This window comes from Gymnoscopelus braueri (genome assembly GCF_963280865.1).
Source record: "Gymnoscopelus braueri genome assembly, chromosome: 11".
Lineage (NCBI taxonomy): Eukaryota > Metazoa > Chordata > Actinopteri > Myctophiformes > Myctophidae > Gymnoscopelus > Gymnoscopelus braueri.
The window spans coordinates 41,152,560-41,173,842 of record NC_137613.1 but is presented as its reverse complement, the minus strand read 5'-3'; the positions used below and the strand labels follow the sequence as shown (position 1 = coordinate 41,173,842).

The window sequence follows — 21,283 nt, the reverse complement described above, 5'->3', positions numbered from 1 at the left end:
ATGTATATACGTATACACATACATTACACGTGTATATATATATACATATACTTGTATTACATTTGATTCCTAGCATTACCATTAAAGTTAACATTGAGGTGTCAAAGACTACATAACAGACCTAACTAAGGACTGTGGTAAAGGTTTATATAGTGTGGAATCACTACATACCTTTATGTTTTGCAATGGAATCAGTGGAATGCCACAGTCATGGAATTCCGTTGATTCCATTGTAGATAAATCTAATCCCATCCTTTCAGTTCCACTATTTACCCCAAAACCGGGTCTTGATAAAAGAACCGGAATCAATCTGAATGGAATTCCACCACAAATACAACCACTGAACACTGCCAGTGATACTGTGATAAGAGGGCCTATCGTAGATATATACATATTTTCAACATTACTGAATATTTTAATGAAAATGAAAAAAAAATCTCCCCACCTAGTGATAAAATAAATCAATTTAATATGGAAATATTTTGGAAATATAACTGGAAAATGTACACAGTCTAATCCACAGCAATGATTGGCACTATGAAAACACTTTTGGTTGAAATCAACTTCACACTGTTGGTGTATTTATGACTGCTGATAGATTGTACATACGTATTCAGCAACAGATATCATGCTGTTGAAGGTCTGTTGACAGGCTGTATACAGTATATGTATATATTCATTCTCATATTAAAGTTTTACACATCCATTCCATTCTTATATTCATTGTTGATAATCTATACATACAGTATATTAATTCTATATATATTCATTGTTGATAATCTATACATACAGTATATTCATTCTATATGTTCATTGTTGATAGTTTGTACATACTTTACAGTGTATTCATTCATTATACTCAGTGTTGATACTCTTAATAGACCATGCATTTATGCACCTGTACAGTATACTGATTGTTAATACACATCTGTAGAGTACACTGTTGCTTGCTACATATATTCCATCGTATATTCACTGGCAATATAGATTCAGAGAGATAGAGGTATATTAATTCATCAATTCACTGTACATTTATATATTTGATAGATTGTACACATTCACTCATTCAGAGATCCATTGCAGTCATTTAGGGCTATTTTATTTGGGGTCCGCCCTTAATTACCATTTCATTGTATGTTTATTGAACAAAATGCCGCAAATCAAGAATGCAGTGTCCGACTGCAGTGAGGAACAAATGCCACCCTTTCAACATCGCCCTATTATAGCGCCACCAGGAGGCCAATTTTTACAAAACTATTATTTTGTTTCATCAAGCGAATCGGTACACATTATCTCTATAGTCAAGTGATCAAGACAATTCCGTCCGATTTTTCACATTCCATCCTGATTGACGAATTCAGAACATTGCTGGCCCACACTAACCTACCTGACCTGGCGGAGACCTGTGCTCCGAGGAGCACTTTTTCTAGTTTGTATTCTTATTTATGTTGGTTTTGGGTCTTGAATCTTACTCTACATCCCATCCAATGTTTAATTCTTTCTCACTGAATGTCCCTCCGGGGATCAATTAATGTTCTGATCTTATCTTATACTGTAATTATCTTGTCTGTTTCTCTAGCAGTTACAGTGGTGCCTGTTTCTCTAGCAGTTACAGTGGTGCATCAATATTTTTCAAGTTCCATTTTCAGTCTAGATAATGCAAATATCAAGGACACACACACGCTGCCCCACATTTGAGCGCGGTAAATGTTCACTCTGATAAGAAACATATAGTACAGTAGCTGCCGGTAAATCATTCCACATAACACTTTAACACATACACATACTTTATCTCGACCCATAATATTGATTGTGATAAGATTTCCAAGTTTATTATACTGTAGGTATGCGCCACTGATATCACTACTGTAAATACCTACTCTAAATTACACTGGACATGGTGATACAGGTTCATCTTCCTAGAATATTTCATTGGTTTAACAAATGGATTGAAGGGATGAAAATATGACACCATAACTTAAAAAGGAGTAAATTCTAAGGTGTTGAATATACTTGACCCACCTAACCAACCAGGATCCCTGGTGTCAGACGTTATTAGTCATTTCGTGATTTCAAAGGGAGGATACAGTCAATCTGGGGCTTCAACTGACAGATGTGTGTATGTGGAGTTGATACCTTATGTCAAGTTACAGAAGGAAAACTGCATGGAACCCAGACATGATTAGATGGGGGGGGGGGAGCACATTCCATATGGTGCTTTCCTCTTCTTCAGCTAAACAAACAAATAAATACAGACAGAAATAATACTTAACCCACAGTGTTTAATTTACATTATACTTTGTAGTTGTGTCCATTTACTGCTGCTCATCACGTTTTTAAGTGGGTCAACTTGAGGGACAGAGAGGGAAACAGACTTGTTCCTGTAACACTGTGTTCTAGTAGCCAGTATGAAAGCATAGCTGGACAAAGCCAAGCCTTTGTAGAGCTTTATCGCCTGCCTTATCACCATAGTGCATATTTCCTGGTATAGGGCACTTTTTACTGTATGTCTGTGTCTAATAACTCCTGTGCCCAATGCAGTTGCTATTTCAATCCAATGCTACTGAATTCTGTTTTAAATGAGGTGCATTTAATAGGTAATACAAAACAATATGTGTAAGTTGCATATCTCAGCCAATAATTATAATCAATAATTCTCACCATATAATACAGCTTAATTTTTCTTATCTGTTAAGTATTAGTTGTGCGTGCACAAAAGCATGCTTTATCTGGTCATTTATTCCCTTAATGTTTCACTCACTGTGCCGAACATATAGCCCAAAAGATGCGAGGAAACAGTAACGAGAGGGAGGAGTATATCATAAACGTCATAACCAACTCTCTTATTGACATAAACTTGAACTTATAAACCTTAAGGGATCAATTTGTGCAGCAACAGACAATGGAAGGTATTTCAATAAAAGAAATGTGAAACCCTGTGTCAACCATGTAAATAAAGATTGAAAAAGCATAATCTGAAGGAGGAGTGGTCCCAATATGTCATGTTGCGACAGTATGATAATAACAAACCAGTTTGTTGTTGTTTTGTATGTAACCACAGCTTAAACCCTATATATTTTGTTGATTTAGGAGCCCCAGGGACCCATCCTTGGCCCCCTCCTTTTTTCCCCACTGCACCAAATATTTTAGGTGAAAATAGCTGATCTACATAATGCATCACATGCGTCACAATACACAGAGTCACAGCGCAAGACAGAGTAAGCTTGTAGATCTGCTATTTTAGCTGAATGTTAAGCTAGACAGACTGTATTTATGACATGCCAAGAATAGGGATGCTGGGTTCAAGTGGTTAAAATGTTATTATGCTCAATTGCTACGCAGCTTAATCAAATGCTACTGAATTCTGTTGTAAATGAGGCACATAGAACATTTTTTTTAATCATAAGATCACAAAATATTCTGTATTTTCTGCCGCTGATAATACTGAATGCCAAAAACAAATGCTATGGCATGACAATGACAAATGTCTACACACTAAAACAGAGATCCCTAAGATGAAGTACTGATATGAACTCATATGGCTGACCATGTCTGTGGCTGGTTATATTTATTTACGTACATCCGATAAGGACATTCTATTGCTACAAATCAAATCACATGAGAAACAATAATGAACTTCCTTGTGATTCTAGTCTGTCACAATGGGTCAAAGCTTTGAACTTCTTGGCAAACCTTGTAATGTAAATAGTGGCACAATAGAAAGCAGGCATGCGGTAGGGCAGAGCAATTTTTTATTTTAAACCCATATTCCCATACGCCCAAAGGTAATGTTAATACCCATATACTTGATTTGTCGGTTTGTCTTTTACTTTCATTAGTGTTAGTAGATATAACTAGCTATTCCTAAAACCCTCAACCATGTGCTAATCATAACAAAACAAAATGTTAAAATATGAATCACAAATCAGGAGTGCTGACAGAATCAGTTTTAAAAAATCAAGTCACATTTAATAGCTATAAATCAGCCATCAGTGAAACCGTGGTTAGATTACTTGCACAGAGCAGGGGTAAAGTCAAATTACATTTTGGAAATCGAGCTGGTTTGCATGAGAGTAGGAAGGGACTGGGAGCAACAACTTGTATTCAGAGTAGTTGCTTTGGCCTAAGGTCAGATACAATAAAGTTCCGACCACAATGGAAACAAGCCCTTAGGACTTTTTGAGTTATCCTTTTAGCATTACTGTATAATTGTACCTCTGTACTAGCTTGTAAATTGTTAATAAAGTATTGAATCAATCAATCCTATTAATGATTATGTATATTGTGTCAAATTAGCAATATGTAAAAATGATGTTTGGAATATCCAGCTTATTCTCATTCCAGGACTCACAGTTGACCTACATAAGCTTACATTTAAATTATATACCGTAGGCTATATATTCATGCTCATGTCAGAATTCTGAAAGACATGTGATGTTTGTTTGATTGATTGAATACTTTATTAACAGTTTTGAGGTACTGTTTGTGTTTACAAAGATTGTTAAAAGGATAAAACAAATAGCCCTGGCGGCTTGTTTCCATTATGGCCCTGTGTATTCAATTCATTAAGAATTGTGATACAGTGATGCAGTTTCAAGCAAACATATAATGTATGTAGTATGAAAGAATAGACACATCTGCTTCTTTCGCGTGTGTGAGGAATATACAACTAGAAACGACCTCGGACCTCTTATATTCTTCACTGTACTGAGAATGAAACATGTGTCCCACTATCAAATCATTAACAAGGCGTGTGTCGTTTTGTCTTTGTCTCCATCTGGTGGTAGAAGAGAAGGACGCTTCTTTCTGGCTTTCAACCAAGGAGTATATTGAACAAGGAGAGGTCACACACAGTCACACAGAACCAGCACGTTCTAAGCAAACGGGAGCCTCTGCAGCTCTGCTGCTCTGCATACTGCATACCTGCTGGCTTCTCAAGTTCGATGGTGGAAAAAGTACTCACATTTCTTCGGGCCTCAACGCGGCGGAATCTCTCCATTGTACACTCACTAATTGTTGCGACGTTAGGGTCATCTAGTTTCAACATGAATATCTATAGCCCTAGAATGTCTGTGATCTTACATACATTTCAAGTATTCCAAATACACAGTCATAGATCGCTCTCGGAGCCCCACTGTGTAGTGGCGATCTGCACGGCCATAAAAGTGCTCTAAACTCCGTCTGTACTCACCCAATAATTAATTCCTAAGAGTTGGAGTCATATTTTGTCCTCTAGTTTCATATCCATTTGAAAGTTCTGCCAGAAAACGTGTGTTTAGTCAAATATCTCCACTTTTTCACGAGTTGCACACGGACGACTTTCTGTAGGGAGCTAGGGGGGGCGACTTGAGTGATGGACCGTTTGGGTACATTCGGTCCGTTTTCTGGCAGAACTTTCAAATGGATATGAAACTAGAGGACAAAATATGACTCCAACTCTTAGGAATTAATTATTGGGTGAGTACAGACGGAGTTTAGAGCACTTTTATGGCCTTCCGCGCAGATCGCCACTACACAGTGGGGCTCCGAGAGCGATCTATGACTGTGTATTTGGAATACTTGAAATGTATGTAAGATCACAGACATTCTAGGGCTAGAATATCCATAGACCGTGAATATTTTAAAGTATGTCAGAAAACGTGTATTAGACTAAAATACCTCCACTTTCCCACGAGTGGTGTCATTAATTACCCCGCACCTGAGCCTAACTGTGCTCTACACACTACAGTGATGGAAGAAGTACTCACGTGTTTTACTTAAGCAAAAGTATCAATACTGCAATGTAGAAATACTAGCTGTTACAAGTGAAAGTTCCATATTCAAAATGGAATTGAGTAAAAGTTCAAAAGTAGAATATTTGCCTCTGAGATGGCAGTGGAGTGATAGTGGAGTAGAAGTAAAAGTATTGAAATTTGTAAATACTGAAGTAAGTAAAAAATACCCAAATTGTACTTAAGTACAGTACTTGAGTACATGTATGATGTACTTAGTTACTAAACACCACTGGTGCTCTATACCTAATAAAATATGTGTGATGATAGGTATTTTTATTTTCCTGAACAGACTATTTGACAAAGGTCGCAACGCAAGTCTCGCAATAAGATAACAGCGTGACGTACATGACCTCTCCTTACTCCTTGATTTCAAGCAGGAAGTGACGTAATGATATGAAAAATAATGATGCTGAAAACAATCAGCATGTTCCCTCTAGTATCCAGGGTTGAACACAATAAACCAGTAACCACCACCATCGTATTGTTTTTGCTCCCATCTACGCCAAGCCTCCGCTGTGTCGATAACGTCTGGTTGAAGAGCGTTAGTTATTGAGGTAAGAGATCTGTGTTAAAGCATAGAGTCAGACTGTAGTAAAGCAGCTAGACGGGATGCTGCTGCTGCTGCGCGCGTTTCATTGTTTCGTTTAAACCTGGATTTTATACGTAGCCGTACGACGGTGCGGCGCGGCGAAAAATAACCGATATAAAAGCCCACAGGGACTCTGCGATGAGATGCGTTGTGAGCTTGTAGATCGGCTATTTGTTTCGGATTAGCCACATAGCCGCCCACTCTAGACCATTGGTTCTCAAAGTGGGGTCCGGGGGCTCCCAGGGGTCCTTGGTGGGTGGGTACCAGGGGGTACCCAGCAAATGTGTTAATATTATATGGTCACAATCATTTTAACCATTTTATACTTTGGCTGTTCAAAAATAGCAGATATACAAGCTCACAGCTTTGTGCCGTGCTATGGGCTTGTAGATCTGCTATTTTTGAAAAATTGTGACAATTTGTGCAAATCTTTATATGTATTTATTTTTAAGCGAACATTTGTTTTTGCTTCTGGAGGCCCCCCTGGCACAATTTTTTTTTAGATGGGGCTCCGCGGCCAAATACATATCAATTTGGGGGTCCTTGGCACGAAAAAGTTTGAGAACTACTGCACTAGACAACAACACAATGTATTGCAACACTGTTTGGGGAGTCCGTGCTTTTCTTTTTTATCATTTGGAGGTTGTAACTTGTTTGTTGATTCAATAACTTGTTTTTTAAGTTACAATTTTACTGTCATCAACTTGGTGAATTGCTCCTGTATTACATTCACTGACTGAAAGCAGCTCGTTTAGCCATTCCATCATTTTAGTCATAATTTCCTCTCCTCTCTCCCCCAGACAAATGATGTCAGCCTCCTCCTCCTTGCCCCAGAAGGTGGGGATGGGCATCCCACCCCAGCAGCAACAACAGCCTCACTTGCCCCCCAGCGCAGCCTCAGGACCGGGCCAGCCCCAGATGCCGCCCCAGGGAGCGCTGCGAGAGATCTCACCCGTGTTCCTATGTCGCATCGGCCAGGAGACCGTCCAAGACATTGTCACTCGCACCATGGAGATCTTCCAGTTAACGCGGGCCACACAGGTACCGGACACTGGACTGAGTCCCATCTTCTGTCTCTAGGGGTGGGAAGGGAATTGCTACGATTTTATTTTCATTCAAATGCCATTAGAGATTCTGCTAATCTGATCAGATCCTTATCAATTCCCTTATTGAATGCTGGTCCATTTTCAGTGTGGAAAAAGAGTAGGCGTGCATGAGTTTTCAACTGTTTGACAGACATGCAAAATATGTTCGTTTTTTTGATACATGACACCATTGTTTTGCAAAGAGCAAATGTCAGAAAAACATGTCGGCATTGATGAAAGGAATCGATGAGCTCAGAGGCATACAATTTCTATTCTCGGGAGTTAACGATTCAGTTTCCAATCCTTACTCTTCTAAGTCTGCACGCAGGCGTTCCTACCTTTTACCCTTTATATTTTTTCTTTAGTTACTCCGTCTTGCTACTTAGGAATCACCAATTATTATGATTGCATCCCCATTTCTGTCTTTCTCTGACTGAATAACTCCCTTTCCCAGAATTGTCATTGCCCTTTTAAATGAAGTGAAAATGTGGAATGTCTTTACAAAAAAACAGAACAATGCATAGTGGAACAGAATATATTAACCCATTTTAAGACCGAGAACGCATCCGTGTCATTTTAGATTTCTTTGGCTATTCAAAAATAGCAGATATACAAGCTCATAGCGCGGCACCGAGTGCCGTGCTACGATCTTGTAGATCTGCTATTTTTGAAAAATTGTGCAAATCTTTGAATATGTATTTTTAAAGCGAACATTTGTAACTCAAATCTTTGCTTCTGGGGGGTCCCTGGGACAAAACATTTTGAGATGGGGGTCCGCGGCCAAACACATATCATTTTGGGGGTCCTTGACATGAAAACGTTTGAGCACCACTGATACAGAAACATTTTCAGAAAACTGTTTCAGGCCTTAATGGGCTAAATTGCTCCTAAATAGTTTTTAGTTGGTCTTAGACTAGCCTTACCTGCAACATTGCCTTCTCATTGTCCTTGAAATCCAGAGAGAAACTTTGTGTCTGTGTTTGTCCGTAGCTTCCCAACGGTGTGACACAGAGCCAGGCCATGTACCAGGACCGCTTTGGGAAGCTGCAGGAACACCTACGCCAGCTGGCCCTGCTGTTCCGAAAGCTCAGACTGCTCTATGAACGCTGTGTGGAGATGACCTCTGACCTGCAGGAGGATCCGGCAGAGGTGAGTTGGACTGTTTGTTTTCCCCCCGTCTACATCAAATCTCTATGCCAATGTGGCGAATGCCCCCCCCCCCCCCAGAATAGGGATGCTGGGGTGGTTAAACCTCTATCTAAAGTTTCTTGATATTTTTCAAAAGTTCCTCTTTCTGTGGGCGTGGACAGCTGGCGTAGCGGTCCAGGCACTTAGGCTCAATGTAGCCTGACAGCGTGTCGCGGGCTTGAGTCCCATAAATAAAGGCATAAAAGCCCCCCAAAAATAATACATATTTTTAAAAAAAGTTTCCTCTTTCTGTGCCTCCTCCTATCACACATCAACGTCATCCACAACAGAGAAAGTTTTTAACGACATTAACCCTGGTGTCCCAATTTTGGGCAAACTTTCAAATCAAATCTTAACTTTCTTTTCCTTTTTCTTTCTCCAAAAATTGCAGATCCAATCTACAAGCTCACAATGCATCGCAATGCAACATGTCGTGAGCTTGTAGATCAGCTATTTTTGTTACTTGTCATGGAACAAAGTAGGGCTTAAGTGTGTCTTAAGAACCGTGTATTTGTGTGTTTTCATCCTCAGCTGGTTCCTTACAAAGCAGAGGAGATATCTGGGGTCCGAGTGGAGCCCTGTAGTCCTGCTGTCGCCGAGGAGAGGCAAGAAGTTCTGGAGGTCAGTTTCTGCTTTCCATCACCAGTTAAAACACTTAATACCCATTCAATCCGGGAACGCATCTGTGTCATTTTAGATTTCTTTGGCTATTCTCTAAAGAATGGAAATAAGGCAATGTGCATCAAAACCATATCTCAGTGCCATCATCATAATTTTACGTTTTGAGTGCCAGGTTTAGGATGTTGTGTACATTTCTGCAAAAACAAACATCGTTATGTGCTGTGAACCATCGCTTCAAACAAGGTGAACACACTAAATTAGTGTTGGATATCCTTTTAAATCAGTCTTTCAAATTCATAGTGTATCTATGAACAAGTGTGAAGAATCGGCAACAAAGGCTGTATTGATGCATTTATGATACACAGACCCAAAGGCTACCTGCTCTGCAGTTTATTTTATATAGACATGCCTTACCTCAACTACAATACAGTTTTTCAAAAATCAACGCTATTGAACACCCTTGTTTTTGTCTGTGTAAAAAAATAAGTTGAAAGAAATTCAACCAATTAAAAGTATTAAAAAGCACTTCTGACAAAACCTCCCAACTCCATTGGATCAGAAGACTGCACACAGAAGACAGGACAGAGCTACGGAGCGGCAGATAAACAAATTCTAACGAGGCAGGGTTTTTGTACCTGTTTATCAAACTTAGCACTGACGCTAATGTTATGAAAACAATTAATTCTATTTCTGAAATCTATGAAGTGTTTTCTGAGGAGAGCAATGTGACAATAAATGAGTTAATATAGCATTACTCTAGCTACGGTAGTTCTACAGAAACCGCAACTCGTTTCAACAAACAAACTGAACCCCTCTTTGCAGAAGTTATTGTAATATTTTTACTGCTTATTATTGTAGGCCTATAAAAAAAGTGCCATGAAGCATTAGGGCATTAATTCACACGTTGTGATGCATTGCATTGTGAGCTAAGCTTGGAGATCCATTGTCAGCTTAGCCCCATTTGGAACCTCTCCCTCCGCAGCGATTGGAGCTATTGTCAGCAATGACGGACAAAACTCCTAACTCCAAATACGACCATTCCTCTGGGATAATAGTGGGAGTTGACTAGTTGATAGCCTAGATCCCATAACCCACGGGAGTCACATTGTAATTTGCCAGTTGATTGTCCAAACGACCCCTGGCCTGGTGTACTGTACAGTGTCATAACACCGTCCAACCGACCTTCCCCCCTCATAATGAACAGGGAAAGCCCTGTAATTCCTTCACCGTCCTTTTTATTCCTGCCCATTTTATGATTCCAGTCTCCCACAGGGAGCAGTTGTTACTGACTTGCTAGTCTGGACACATGCATGTACTTTCCAGGGCAAAGGGGATGAGGCACGCCTGCCACTGGGAGCCAGTGGCTGCTTCATATTGGCTAATCGATCTGTAGGTCTCAGTGTGAGAGGCTCACAAAGCTACTGACTGTCATAACTGAGCTGTGAATTTACACTGCAAATGCCTCTAGGTGGCAGCATGAACTCTGAAAGAGGCCAAAGCATGTCAGGGGACCAGCAAGACGAGGATTCTTGTTCTTGCTATCATTATGCTTTTTTGGGGTCTTTTTATAGGAGCATTTAGCCCAATTAAAATGAATATTGATATGATATATTCCGCTCATTAACTCATTTTCTTGTGAGCTATTAAAAGTTTAATCTATGTCGTTTTAAATACAACACTTAGGTAAAATGGCAAAAAATAAATGCTATGGGCAAATAAAGCTTCACAGAGGGATATGAATGTGACCATATCGGATTGAAATACCGTAACTAAAACAATGTTATGTTTTTACTTGCGTGACTGATTCAAAATAAAACAAAAATATTGCAAGCAATATTTGCAATACAAACCTCTGATCTCTGATGAGGAATGAAGGCTGGGGCTAAATTCAGTTCAGAGATGTCCTCCGGTGAACTGCCCCATTTTAACAGTTTAACCACATGAACCCTAGCATCCCAAAACTAGGCGAACAAACATTTGGTGAAAATAGCCGATCTTCAAGCTCGTAACTCGTCTCAATGTGATGCGTTGTGAAGTGGTAGATCGACTATTTTTGGCAATGGGATTTGGCCTAGAGGGGGGGAAAAAAGGAGGGGACCAAGTAAAACCCCTGGGGGACCCCCGGTCGATGAAATATATAGAGTTCAAGTAAGTGACCATAATTCTCATGTCCTCCACTGTCAACCTTGCTGATGCTCATGCCTGTCATGTCATCCACCCTGCAGAAAGTGCGTCAGAAGAACCAGGAGATGAAAGTTCTGATGGACCAGATGAGGAATCTGCTGTGGGACGTCAACGCAATGCTGACGCTCAGGAAGTGACATCACTTACACCTGGATGGACGGGGGTTACATACAGAGTGCCAATGAAGCAAATGACTTGGTGGAGGGGGTTGAGCCGGTTGACATGACATGTTACAGTATGCCCCTCAACCTGCATCTTTGAATCTCAGTCTGTTTTTTAGCATATTGTTTTTCTCTCATCGGTATAGAGCAGTGGTTCTCAAATGTCTTAATTTCAAGGTCCCCCCCATAACTGAGAGTGTACAAATGGAACTAAATGATTCCATATGTACACTCTCGGAGTTACCGACCTGTAAGGGTCCATTTGGAACCCTGAGGGTCCCTGCCTGGACCCCACTTCGAGAACCACTGGTGCAGAGTTTGAGTTGTCGTGCCGTTTGATGGATTTCTCAACTCCCTTCCTCGCACGCGATAGAGATGCAAAGAGGGCCAATTGAATCAGAGAGGATTACGGCTGTGCGAGGACGAGAACATTTCACTCCTGTACCTTCCAACCCCCTCTGGACACTTGGCTGACCTGTGATTGTCAGCACGTTAGGGTGAACTTTTTTCTTTTAAGGGATTTCATTTTCTCATAAATATTCAAATAAGTCGTTAGCCATCTATCTATGTCACCTTTTTTCACGCCGTCCATATTTTTGAATTGAAACCTTGGTTGCCTTGGGTGGAAATGCATAAAACATATCGTCTTCATGGTGGCTTGCCCACAAGTGCTGGCAGGGGACCAGGTAGATTTGAATTCATTGGAGTTAATTCTTCCAGAAAGCACAAGCTCATCAGATTGACGAACAACAGGGGAATTTGCCCTTCGGATTCCTTTGTGTGTAGTACAAACATTAACCTCATGGGTTTAGGGGGTTTGGATCTAAATTAGCCCCTTGGCAGCTATGTATCTCAGGGTATGCGTGTGTGTGTGTACCGTATGTGCGTGTATGTCTGATGCAAGACGGGAGTGAAAGAGTGTACACACCTGTGTATGCATGTGATTAATGAGATTAGCTGCCTGTTTGCAAGGCAACACACCTGTTTACCTTCAGGGTGTTGAGACTTGCTAGCTGGTGGTTTATTTTTGTAAAATGTTCATTTGGGTTCTTTTCTTTCTACAAAATAAAATCTCTTTTCTAATGAAATCTCAGAACATAGTTTGTGCACTCTATATTACAGCTCCTAAATGGCAAAACAAGCAGTTACTATGCACATTTGTTTTTGTTTTTCAGCTGGTATGTTTTTTTTTGCTAACTTCGCGGTCTAAGACTTGCTGTACCAAATGCAGTAGTGGATGTTTGTCTTGTAGTTTTCGATAGGGCTGGTTGGACTCTCGTCTCACTTGGTTTTCCTCCGGGACCTGGATTTATGATCAAGATTAATCAATTTAATCAGTTATAAAAAAAATATGGATTAGCAAAAATACAGAAATAAGCAGATCTACAAGCTCATAATGCGTTGCAATGTGACATGTGAGCTTGTAGATGATTGGTTATTATATATTTTTGCATGACACTTGTATGATTAAGTATAAAGTAGAGCTTAAGTGTTTAATCAGACAAACCAATTTAGTTTATTATAAAAAATTATCAAATAGATTTCTTTCTTGATTCACTGATTTTAAAAACAAATATGCAAAAGTAATCGGTAGAATAATGACTAATATAATCAATAGTTGCAGCCCTTACATCAGATACAACTATATTGTTCCTGTCAGAGCTCACATTTGGGTCCCTATCAACAGGTTGAGAAATGTTGGTCGTAGATTCTAGGTTTATTTACTGTTCTATTGATTAGGTCCGAGGAAGCCCAAGACTCTAGTTGCACAGTGACTCTTATCACTGTATAAATCACTCACTAAAGGCGATTTGTTTCCTTCTCCCATACTGTGAGTGTGAATAATGGACTACAGAATCCATTAGATTTGAAGTTGTTTTGGGTAAAGGAGTATGCCAAGTGTAATCTCTCAACACAGAGATCTTCTGCTCCACTGCCCTAAACATGTAGGAATAAACGCAGTAGCACCCGGGAGGAAGTGGACTAAGAAAGGGGAGGAGCCAAACCGAGTTCCTGTTTCTACTTTCTACATAAAAAAGGAGGTGGTGCCCACAGAGGAAAAGACAAAGGGAAAAAATATATTCTCTCTTTTTTTTTTACCAAATGGGTTCCTAGATTGTGCCAAGTGTAACACATTATTAGTAACACCACAAGTGCCATGCCAGGTTATTTGCATTTAGAAATGATTTTTTTTATTGGATTTAACAGCTACATTGAGGATGTGAAGTGATCCGGTTCCTTGGAGATGTTCCCAGCACACTTATATTAGAATGACAGCCAGAGTGCGTGGCACTGATAGTGCCCTGTGTGTCTGACATTCCTTTCCTTCCTGTTCACAGCAATGGCACTGACACTAGAATTGTTTATGTTTTCTTAATAGATTGTCTGTTCTCAAATGAGAGACCAATCACGGCCTCTTTTAAGGCCCCTGACATCTCCTCCAAAAGCTTTTCCTGGATCCATTTGCAGCTCATAGCACTACTGGTCCCATAATGATATACTTTCTTTATTCCTGTCTGCTGGACAGTCCTCCAGGGCCTGTCTTAAGTAGAGCAAACCGCTGTGTGTTTGCCTGCATGTCATCTTTCTGTCCTTGCAGACGGTCGGTCATCATGTCTGAGACTCTGTCCACATCACAGGCTTTTTCAGACCGCCGTCCCACGCCTTTCACTGTTTGCTCATCTGTCTGCCCGTCCAGCAGACCTCTGTGGTTCCGCTCATGCACATTGAAATCCTCAGTGTCAAAATGGACCCTGACGGATTCATTTTGACGCTCTCAAGAGTTCAAATGAATACTGAGGATCTTTGCAGTGTGCCTGTTTGTCTTATCAGTTTCATGCTCGCTCCAGGTCTTTGTACTTCTTCCGGAGGACGGACACCTGGTCCTTGAAGAGCACGGGGTCCAGGCGGAACTGGGAGTGGACCAGGGGCATGTAGCCAAACCAGCTGGCAAACGCGTTGACGCACTCCTGCCGCTGGCTGAAATGCTCAGGGTTGGCCCACGGGGCGCTCTTCGTACCCTAGAGAAGAGATCATGACAGTGGGATTGTCAGGATGGTACAGCATGCCTCGATCACACTGGCAGCTACAAAGCTACAGACTATACCATCATCATCATTTTCAATGGAAGCCAGCGACTTGAGGATACAAAGCGACGCCCCAAGCATGTTGAGCAACACTTTTTAACAGTGACTCGGTGACAGTTAGGCCTACGCTGCGTCGCTTTATATTTATATATTATATATTTTTTTATAATATATATTTTATATTATTTCTTTTTTGTAGCTGGCAATGTGAACACAGAATTATAAAGTAAAAAACTGTATTTTCAGTTTTTGTCAAATATAGCATCCCCAAAGATGTGAAACTGAAATGGTGTTTTTTAGAACAAGCAGTTATCATAAAAACCTTGAACGTGAATAGTGAATCAATGTGTGCCTTATTGCCTTATTGACCAGTTAACATTACGTTCTCATTTATCAACTTGCTTAGTCATCATTTTCCAAATTATTTAAGTAGCATACAGTCAAAAACAGCGAAAACAAGCAACATGTTTTGCTGGTGAATGAGACATCCGCCATTTGAAAATAATAAAATAATAATAATGGTCAAAATGAAATAAAGAATCAGTGACCACTGATGCCACTGACCATAGTGATGTTGCTGACCTGTGGGCTGGGCAGCTCCTTGTACTGTTTCCTCTGAGCCACTTTGATTGGCGGCAGGTGCGTTACCGAGGAGACCAGAAAGTTCATCAGTATGTCCTCACAGTTGGAGGTGTGGTCCACCAACGCCCGCAGGGCAGGGGGAAGGTAGTGGGTGAACAGGTAGTGGTAGTACCTACAGGTAGAGACAGAACAGAAGTATATATAGTATATAGTGTGGCCGCGGACCCCCACCTGAAAATATGTTGTGCCAGGGACCCCCAGAAGCAAAAAATAAATAAATGTGCACACATTTTCAAGATTGTTCAAAAATAGCAGCACTCGTGCCGCGCTATGAGCTTGTATATCTGCTATTTTTGAATAGCCAAAGTATAAAATATACCCTGGGGGTCCCCGGACCCCACTTTGGGAACCAATGGTGTATATTGATATTATGATATGGAATACAGCAATGCTAAGTTTCTTATGGTTTCCACTCCCTCTGGGTTTACAGACATGGAGAGCCCATTGAAGAAAAGGAGTACCATTATGTAGTGTAAATGTATTTATGCATGACTAAAGTAGATTAATAATAGATGGATACATCGTAATACTCACGAGAAAGAGGTATTGGAAGGACAGACTTGGAATCTGATTAGTAATCCCTCAGTAATGCACTTGTCACACACTCTCACTGTTTTGTATGTATTTTCTTATGGTAATAACTTTTTAATAATTTCCCTGTGTTTCGCTGTTCCTTAATTATTTTCCTTTTCACTTTGAAATTCACATCATTATGCTGGCTTGTGTTCCAACTCAATCATCTTTTTCCATGGATTGTTCCCCTCTTGTAATTGTTTGACAATACATCCGTTTCCCTCAATGTTACTGTGCGTGTGTAATCTGGGGGTGTAATTGAGTGATTGTGCACAATTATTTGGTCTATTTTAAGTATTCATATTGAATTTTGTATAAACTCACTTCATTTTTGTTATACAGTATCTTTTTTATTTCTAGCACACCACTTTGATTTCTACTCTGCTGCTAGATTTTGTATTATAACTTTATGAAGCTTGCTTTCAGCAGAGTCTATAGTAGGATGCGGAGGAAAGGACATTTGACAAAGGCCACAAGTTGAACTTGAACCGCACATGCCTCTCCCCACTGAACACTTAAGTAAAACCCATGATCCGATGAAAGCACGGTGCATTGTTACCGTACCTGTGGTAGAAGGCAGCTCCAGTGAGGACAATGGAATAGTCGTTGGTCCATTTGGACGTGTAGCCCCAGGCATGCTTCAGTGGGTCCCAGAAGTGACTCCTGGGAGGGTAGCCCACGATGCGCTCCGGGAAGCTCTGCCACACCAAGAAGGCAAAGTTCACCTGCAAACATGGAATGCTTGGCTGTAGTTAGTGCTGTTACAGCTTCCATGTCTACCATGTTTCGTTATATGCACTCCTATGGCCTTTTTCTATGATTAGTGATTACTTTTGACACATTTGCAGGCTCAGGAACACACACACACACACACACACACACACACACACACACACACACACACACACACACACACACACACACACACACACACACACACACACACACACACACACACACACACACACACACACACACACACACACACACACACCTCACTGGTCAGCAGAACTGTATCCTCATCCAGACTCAGCACCGCCTCTGTCTCTATGGCAACGTGGGGCAGGAACCGACTGGTTGTCTGTGTGAGAAATGGAAGGAGAGGTAAATGTGCACCACTCCTGTATGCATGCTCTGTGTTGTGGTCGTCATGTTAAAGGATCAATACATGTCATTGTCTGTACATAATCATTCACAAGCATTTATCCCCATTGAATTTATATTTTGTTAAGTTAATCAATCTTCAGCTACACATTTAGAATACAACTAGAAAAAGTGCTCCTCGGAGCACAAGTCTCCACCAGGTCAGGTAGGTTATTATGGCCTCCTGGTGGCGCTATAATAGGCCAATGTGAAAAGGGTGCCATTTCTTCTTAGGCCTTTCACAGCAATTGGACGCATTCATGATTTGATGCATTTTGTTCCAAAAATGTGGTTTGCTAAATTAGACCTGCTGGTGGCGCTATAACAAGTAATTCAACATGTGGCATTTCCAAAACATTTGTATTATATGGCTCCCCTTCCATGCTTGCATCTGGGACATTATGTCTCATGACTGAATTGATATGGTCTGTGTGGTGTGTGTGTGTGTGTGTGCGTAGTATATTCTATGAAATATTAAACTGATTTAGTGTTCATCAGAGGTTTTTGAGTATTCTGGTGTGGTGACTGCCATTCATGCAAGGTGTACAGTGCCAGCAGACTTGTTGCCCAGGGTGCCTGCCCTTAGGGGAACCATGCGCCATGCAGTGGCGGTCTTAGTGATTTTGGAGGCTCTAGCCGAACCGCAGTATGAGGCCCCCGGCTATGGCTTATGCATGTTGCAGGGCATGGGGGCGTAGATTTAGTTATTTAAGTCAATGGTTCTCATATTGGGGTCTGGGGACCCGCAGGGGTCCTTGAGGGTGTTCCTGGGGGTCCCCATGCTAAATGAGTTAATAGTATATCATGTAAAATCAGTTTAACCACTTTAACCCTATACTGTACATTGGATATGTGAAAATAGCTGATCAACAAGATCACAACGCATTGTGAGCTTGTAGATCAGCTATTTTCCCCAAATCTTGGAATTTTTTGTATGGGGTTCCCTGACACAAAATATGTTCAGATTGGGGTCCACGGCCAAATACATATTAATTTGGGAGTCCTGGATATGAAAAAAGTTTAGGAAGTTATGGGAACCACTGATTTAAGTCAATGAATGAAATGAATAAAAGGCCACATTATATCTGCCACAACAAAACTACCAAAATAAAATGGTCGTTGAAATGAAATGAGGCACAAAATAGACACTGTGAGCGTTTGGTGGTAGTATCTACAAATTCCACAAATAATATTTCTGCATGTATGTGAGTGGAGATGCACATGTCTGTCCTTCCTCTCGAGAACTGCTCAATCAATCGCCTTCACATTTGCTGTTTGTTTTGCTGAAGCGCGGCAATTTCGTAGACACTGTTCACATCAGACGTATAGCTTAAGGCATCCATCCCTCTGTCCGCCTTGTCTGTCTGTCTGTGTGCACCCACATATGCTCAAATATGGAGATTGATTATGTCTCTGAAGGGGTCAACCATCCCAAATATGGAGTTTCACACAGCTACCAATCTCTTGTAACTTGAGGTGAGGGTTGTGCAAGTTGGTGGTAGATGGGAAACTGGCCCTATGCGTGGGTGTCGAGGACGGCACGAGATGAGAGGATGTGGTCACAGAGTAGGCTGCTGATCATCTATGCTAGTACCAAGAAATGACAGATGTCCAACCTTCAACTTAACCACAGCCACAACCCTACATGCCTTGTGAAGAAAACCTGCCTCTCGGCAACCTCCATCTCTGCAAGTCTCGTGCAAGTGGAATTTGTTTGAATTATTACACGTTGTGTTTCGCTTTGGAACAAAAGCATGTTGCTCTGTGCAGCTGATGGTCACTTTGAGTTATTTGTTTATTTTACTTATATTTATTGAGTTTTCTTTCCAATAACAGAATGGACATGATAATATTAGCAAATGAGCACATAATGAACCCATAGTATATTTATACTGGTATCTAAATATATATATTTTTTAACATTTTTATGTTATGGTCCCAAGACCATAATCTTAGCAATGACCTTGAAGCCAAACTCTATTTTAAACTGCAATCCAGGGTCCTATTGGTGCCTTTGCTCATGTTCATTCTGCATTAAAATGTATATTAAAATATGTATTGCATTTGGATACAGTTTGGTATGAGGATATATGCTGTTTTGCCCCATGCAGTGCTTATCCAGTTTTAAAGCAAAAAAATCTGTATCAAATCAAATCAAACTTTATTTATATAGCGCATTTAAAAACAACTGTTGACCAAATTGCTGCACAGAAAAATTAAGCATCAACAAGTGCAAAATCAAGTGCACCCAAATACGTCCCTAACACATAAATGAGAGGACAGAGTACAGCAACTTGCAATGGGCCTTGTCTTCAAGATACTCAGGGGATCAGTGCCCATGTACCTGCCAAACTACTTCACTAGAGTGAGAAACACCCACAGGCACAACATCAGAGCTCCACTGATCTCGTACCCCCCAAATTCAGCACAAACATGGCATTTTACTATTCTGCCACCAAAATGTGGAATGCCCTACCACCAGCCATCAAACTTTGCGACTACCTATCCTCATTCAAAATCACCCTAAAAGAACACAAACCTAGATACAGTAAGTCTTCCAGCTGCCACCAGAGCGTACCGTCAGCTGCCACCAGAGCATACCGTCAGCTGCCACCAGAGCATACCGTCAGCAACTTGAGCCCCCCCCCCCCTGCTGTTTTCTGTGAATATGCCTTTTATTTCTCCTGGTATTGATGATGATTTGTATTGTATTGTAGGTCTTGTATGTCCTGGTTAGGAATTGAATACACCACAATGGAAGCAAACCTTCAGGCCTTTTTGTGTTGAAAAAAGCGAATAATATTATTTCGCGAATACTCAACATGGTTAAAATATATGCCCGTAATGTATCTGAAACACAATGCAGTATTGTGTTCATTTTCCTTTTAAGTTTGGTCTTAAATTTCATTCTTATTCAAAAGTCTCTTGCACAGAATGCACACCTAAATTAAAATCCTTTGTGATAGAAAAATCCACAAAATCAAAGGAATCAAAAACACCCACACTATCTCCACTTGCTCAATAAAGATACATTTATTCCTTCTTCAGGCATAATTATGTCTGAAGAAACGTTGCCTATTAAATGTATCTTTATTGAGGGAGTGAAGACGTGTGTGGGAGTGTGTGGGTGGCTTTGACTCTATTAAAATGTCTCAAGTCTAAAGTTTAACTTTCTGACACCTGCAGACACCCTGATGGGACTGATAGTCTCTACAAGGTGAGTTTCATACTGAACTGAAATGAATTGAATCCAGCGCTTCATGGAAAATCAAACAAACCACAGTATGGTTTGTAAAAATATTATAATAATAAAATAATATATAAAATAAAATTCAGATAATCTCTCAAAATTGTTGAAGTTTACTCAAATATGCTCTATAATAGTTATGTACGTATTAGTATGACTTCTGTATGAATATTCAGCTTTGAAACAAAATAAAATAATATATCTCTCTTAGGTCTTAGGCTAGGTACTGTAGCCCATTCTTCAAACCACCATATCTTCTGCATTGCCAGGTCGTACAAAATATTCGGTCAATTTAATTTGCAGAACAGCTCTCTGCTAGCACAGCTGTCTTGTGCTTTGCAGTGTTGATATGGGGGGGCTTGCAGGTCTAAAGAACCTTTATTTGCGACGGGCACATAAGTGCCAGCTTTCCAGACAATACATTCTGCTTCCTATTGGTCACGACCCAGACGAAAACACTGGCACTTTTTCTACATTTCAACGGTGAAATGGCATTTGCGTTTCAGCATTCTCATTCATTCACGGAGAGCTCAGGCAGTGCATTCATTCGGCTCAGTGCTTTGCTTTGATCTCAACGCAGGGCAGAGTTGAGCGCTATATTATGAATAATACACGTTCCGTGGTTCGGTGGGAAGTCGGCCTCTCAGAGTGTGTTTCCAAACGAACCATTGAACGTGCATTGTATGTAAATATGTATGCTTTAATGGTCTGTGACTGTGATACACAGATACACACGCAAAAAAATAGCAGATATACAAGCTCATAGCGCGGCACCGAGTGCCGCCCTATGAGCTTGTAGATCTGCTATTTTAAAAAAATCTATAATTTTCTTTTTTATTATTTTTTTCAAAAAACTGTTAGAATTTAGAAAACATTTTTAAGAATTGCCTCAGGTCTTAATGGGTTAAAGGAATTTATATTAAAACAAACGGACAGGCCTCTAAAAGAGGACATGTCCGGGTAACAGTGGCCGTGTGGTCCCCCTCTAAG

General features: G+C 40.5%; 2 protein-coding genes across 3 annotated transcripts in view; one reads left to right on the top strand and one right to left on the bottom strand.

The window, feature by feature from the left end:
* Positions 1-6,175: 6,175 nt before the first annotated feature.
* LOC308094953 (mediator of RNA polymerase II transcription subunit 30) lies at positions 6,176-12,680 on the top strand. Its single transcript, XM_080441783.1, has 5 exons — positions 6,176-6,328; positions 7,164-7,404; positions 8,439-8,597; positions 9,168-9,257; positions 11,483-12,680. Exons 2-5 carry the CDS (start codon positions 7,168-7,170, stop codon positions 11,576-11,578), a joined length of 582 nt encoding a protein of 193 aa, XP_080297909.1. The 5' UTR covers positions 6,176-6,328; positions 7,164-7,167; the 3' UTR covers positions 11,579-12,680.
* Positions 12,681-13,298: 618 nt separating this feature from the next.
* ext1c (exostoses (multiple) 1c) overlaps positions 13,299-21,283 on the bottom strand; it is a 120,316-nt gene continuing 112,331 nt past the window's right edge. The window contains exons 9-12 of one of the 2 annotated variants that reach the window (XM_080441775.1): positions 16,898-16,984; positions 16,468-16,628; positions 15,253-15,442; positions 13,299-14,622 (exon numbers count right to left, since the gene is read on the bottom strand). In XM_080441775.1, coding sequence (XP_080297901.1) covers positions 14,437-14,622; positions 15,253-15,442; positions 16,468-16,628; positions 16,898-16,984 — 624 coding nt within the window. In that variant the 3' untranslated portion in view covers positions 13,299-14,436. The remainder of the gene's footprint in view (positions 14,623-15,252; positions 15,443-16,467; positions 16,629-16,897; positions 16,985-21,283) is intronic. The other variant, XM_080441776.1, reaches the window with a different exon arrangement.

What these genes read in the sequence shown, in the direction of transcription:
- LOC308094953 (XM_080441783.1), top strand. Translation starts at nt 7,168, where the DNA reads ATGATGTCAGCCTCCTCCTCCTTGCCCCAGAAGGTGGGGATGGGCATC. An exon ending in AGTTAACGCGGGCCACACAG is followed by an intron (nt 7,405 to 8,438) that starts GTACCGGACACT and finishes GTTTGTCCGTAG; the next exon opens with CTTCCCAACGGTGTGACACA. An exon ending in AGAGGCAAGAAGTTCTGGAG is followed by an intron (nt 9,258 to 11,482) that starts GTCAGTTTCTGC and finishes TCCACCCTGCAG; the next exon opens with AAAGTGCGTCAGAAGAACCA.